The 3,573-nt window shown below is 47.6% G+C and overlaps 1 protein-coding gene across 1 annotated transcript; it reads right to left on the bottom strand.

Annotated features, from left to right (window-relative positions):
* Positions 1 to 560: 560 nt before the first annotated feature.
* Positions 561 to 1,157, bottom strand: LOC125158654 (keratin-associated protein 4-3-like). Its single transcript, XM_047845975.1, has one exon. The coding sequence runs from the start codon at positions 1,155 to 1,157 to the stop codon at positions 561 to 563; it is 597 nt and encodes a 198-aa protein (XP_047701931.1).
* Positions 1,158 to 3,573: the final 2,416 nt, after the last annotated feature.

The following is a 3,573-nucleotide window of genomic DNA, read 5'->3' as shown; positions in this document are numbered from 1 at the left end:
TGAGCCCTCCGCAGAGTTCCAGGTGCTTGCTGCAAGCCACCATCCTACACTGTTTGCGTGGGAAGCGCCGAGGTGATAGAAGTGAAAATCCTGAAATCGCCTGCTATGATCTGCTCGTTGTGCAGAGAATAGAAGACCTGACAGCTAAGGGTGACCATTGAAGAAGGAAAAAGAACGAGACACGATTTCTTATATTTATGCCTGGAAAATCAAGATTTATTTGATATACAGAAACATCTCCGTATTAGAAAATCTGGCAGTAGGTGATACATCAATCAGAGTGGCACGTTAACCTATATCAGATAATACAATCTTTGTAGTGATTTGCGGTGGAGTTAGTAACAAGGAGGTGAGGAGGGAGTGGGTGGTAGGGAGGTATATTCCAAGGCCAACCAGTTGTAAATCACCGGGAATTGAGGTTTTACAGTTGGCCTCACATGATTCAGCTCCCCGTTGGACGACATGAAGGAGATTGGCTGACGAAAACAGCAGGGTGCAGGTCAGGGCACTCAGCAGCAGCAAGAGCCACTAGAGCAGGTTGGTGGGTGGTGGCAGGGGGCCTAGCAACAGCTGGGGCGGCAGCAGCTGGACACACAGCAGGTGGGGCGGCAGCAGGTGGTCCGGCAGCAGGTGGTCTGGCAGCAGGTGGGGCGGCAGCAAGGCTGGCAGCAGCTGGAGCCACAGCAATTGGAGCCACAGCAGCTGGAACCCCCACAGCAGGGGCGGCAGCAGCTGGACACACAGCAGGTGGGGCGGCAGCAGGTGGTCCTGCAGCAGGTGGTCTGGCAGCAGGTGGGGCGGCAGCAGGGCTGGCAGCAGCTGGAGCCACAGCAGCTGGAACCCCCACAGCAGGGCCGGCAGCAGCTAGAGATGCAGCAGCTGGGCCTGCAGCAGCTGGAACCACAGCAGCTGGGGCGGCAGCAAGTGGTCCTGCAGCAGGTGGTCTGGCAGCAGGTGGGGCGGCAGCAAGGCTGGCAGCAGCTGGAGCCACAGCAGCTGGAACCCCCACAGCAGGGGCGGCAGCAGCTGGAGCCACAGCAGCTGGGGCGACAGCAGGTGGTCCTGCAGCAGGTGGTCTGGCAGCAGCTGGGGCGGCAACAAGTCTCCTGGCCACAGCCCTGGTCAGAGCAGACGGAGCCACAACAGGAGTTGACCATGGTGTCAGAGGGTGGAAGTTCTGGGATGGTTTCCAGGAGAGTGAGGGGCTTGAGTCTGACGTCTCCTGGTGCCATGGCCTCTTATATAGTGTCCGTCCATGGTGAGTTGTCAACACATCTTCCTTGTGTTTGTTTACCTAATATTAAGTAATTATCAAATTACACAATAATGTTTGTGCATGTAATGGTTTAAACTTGTGGGAAACAAAATTTCTTTTCTCGATGTGATGAATTCTCTCTGGTCTGTGTTTCCTCCTGATTCACACCCACTGGCATCTTCCTGACCACTTTCTCCTCATCTTCCTCCACCGTGGGCTGTCACGTGATAGGTGGCATTTGCAATTACATTTCGTACTCTCCCTCCTGTATCCCCTAGCGGGTAGGATAAGGGCCGTCCTATTTTTGGTGGTGCATTTCTTCCAATGGTCAGTGGCATGAGTAATGATCTGCATGTGACAAGAAGAAAAGGCCCTCTTTTGTGGGGCAGTTTTGAGCAAAAGGGACGGCTGTATATTTATATGACGTTGCTGATTTCTAGCCACTGGACTGGATTTTGTTGGATGTTTCTACCTTGGATCACGTCCTCTACCCTACAACCGTGGCAGACAATTATCTGTATGGTTCCCATCACTGCCATGCTTCATAGTTCATGAAGTGTTAACCTTGGTGTCATGTATGTTTGGTTTTATTTCTCCAGATGCTCTTATCTTGTGGAAGACATTGCTTTATTTTTGTTTCTTATTCTTTTTTTAATATGAAATTTGTTGTCAAATTGGTTTCCAAACAACACCCAGTGCTCATCCCAACAGGTGCCCTCCTCAATACCCATCACGAACCCACCCCTCCCTCCCACCCCCCACCCCCCCACCAACCCTCAGTTTGTTCTCAGTTTTTAAGAGTCTCTTATCTTTTGGCTCCCTCCCTCTCTAACCTTTCTTTTTTCCCTTCCCCTCCCCCATGGTCTTCTGGTAAGTTTCTCAGGATCCACATAAGAGTGAAAACATATGGTATCTGTCTTTGTATGACTTATTTCACTTAGCATAACAGTCTTTTCACTTAGCACAATACTCTCCAGTTCCATCCATGTTGCCACAAAAGGGCATATTTCATTCTTTCTCATTGCCGTGTAGTATTCCATTGTGTATATAAACCATAATTTCTTTATCCTTTCATCAGTTGGTGGACATTTAAAGGCTCTTTCCATAATTTGGCTATTGTTGAAAGTGCTGCTATAAACATTGGGGTACAAGTGCCCCTGTGCATCAGCACTCCTGTATCCCTTGGGTAAATTCCTAGCAGTGCTATTGCTGGGTCATAGGGTAGATCTATTTTTAATTTTCTGAGGAACCTCCACACTGTTTTCCAGAGAGGCTGCACCAGTTTGCGTTCCCACCAACAGTGCAAGAGGGTTCCCGTTTCTCCACATCCTCGGCAGCATCTATAGTTTCCTGATTTGTTCCTTTTTGCCACTCTGACTGGCGTGAGGTAGTATCTCAGTGCGGTTTTGATTGTGTTTCCCTCATGAGGAGCGACGTCGAGCATCTTTTCATGTGTCTGTTGGCCATCTGGGTGTCTTCTTTAGAGAAGTGTCTATTCATGTTTTCTGCCCATTTCTTCACTGGATTATTTGTTTTTCGGGTGTGGAGTTTGGTGAGCTCTCTATAGATTTTGGATACTAGCCCTTTGTCCGATATGTCATTTGCAAATATTTTTTCCCATTCCATTGGTTGCCTTTTTGTTTTGTTGATTGTTTCCTTTGCAGTACAGAAGCTTTTTATCTTCGTGAGGTCCCAATAGTTCATTTTTGCTTTTAATTCCCTTGCCTTTGGGGATGTGTCAAGTAAGAAATTTCTGCGGCTGAGGTCAGAGAGGTGTTCTCCTGCTTTCTCCTCTAGGGTTTTGATGGTTTCCTGTCTCACATTCTGGTCCTTCATCCATTTTGAGTTTATTTTTGTGAATGGTGTAAGAAAGTGGTCTACTTTCATCCTTCTGCGTGTTGCTGTCAAGTTCTCCCAGCACCATTTGTTAAAGAGACTGTCTTTTTTCCGTTGGATATTCTTTCCTGCTTTGTCAAAGATTAGTTGGCCATACGTTTGTGGGTCTAATTCTGGGGTTTCTATTCTATTCCATTGGTCCATGTGTCTGTTTTTGTGCCAATACCGTGCTGTCTTGATGATTATAGCTTTGTAGTAGAGGCTAAAGTCTGGGATTGTGATGCCTCCCGCTTTGGTCTTCTTCTTCAAAATTACTTTGGCTATTCGGGGTCTTTTGTGGTTCCATACACATTTGAGGATTGCTTGTTGTAGCTTTGAGAAGAATGCTGGTGCAATTTTGATTGGGATTCCATTGAATGTGTACATAGCTTTGGGTAGTATTGACATTTTAACAATATTTATTCTTTCAATCCATGAGCAAG

The sequence above is a fragment of the Prionailurus viverrinus genome, unplaced genomic scaffold (genome assembly GCF_022837055.1).
Source record: "Prionailurus viverrinus isolate Anna unplaced genomic scaffold, UM_Priviv_1.0 scaffold_35, whole genome shotgun sequence".
NCBI lineage: Eukaryota > Metazoa > Chordata > Mammalia > Carnivora > Felidae > Prionailurus > Prionailurus viverrinus.
The sequence above is the reverse complement of the archived record's forward strand: the minus strand, read 5'-3'. Positions and strand labels throughout refer to the sequence as shown.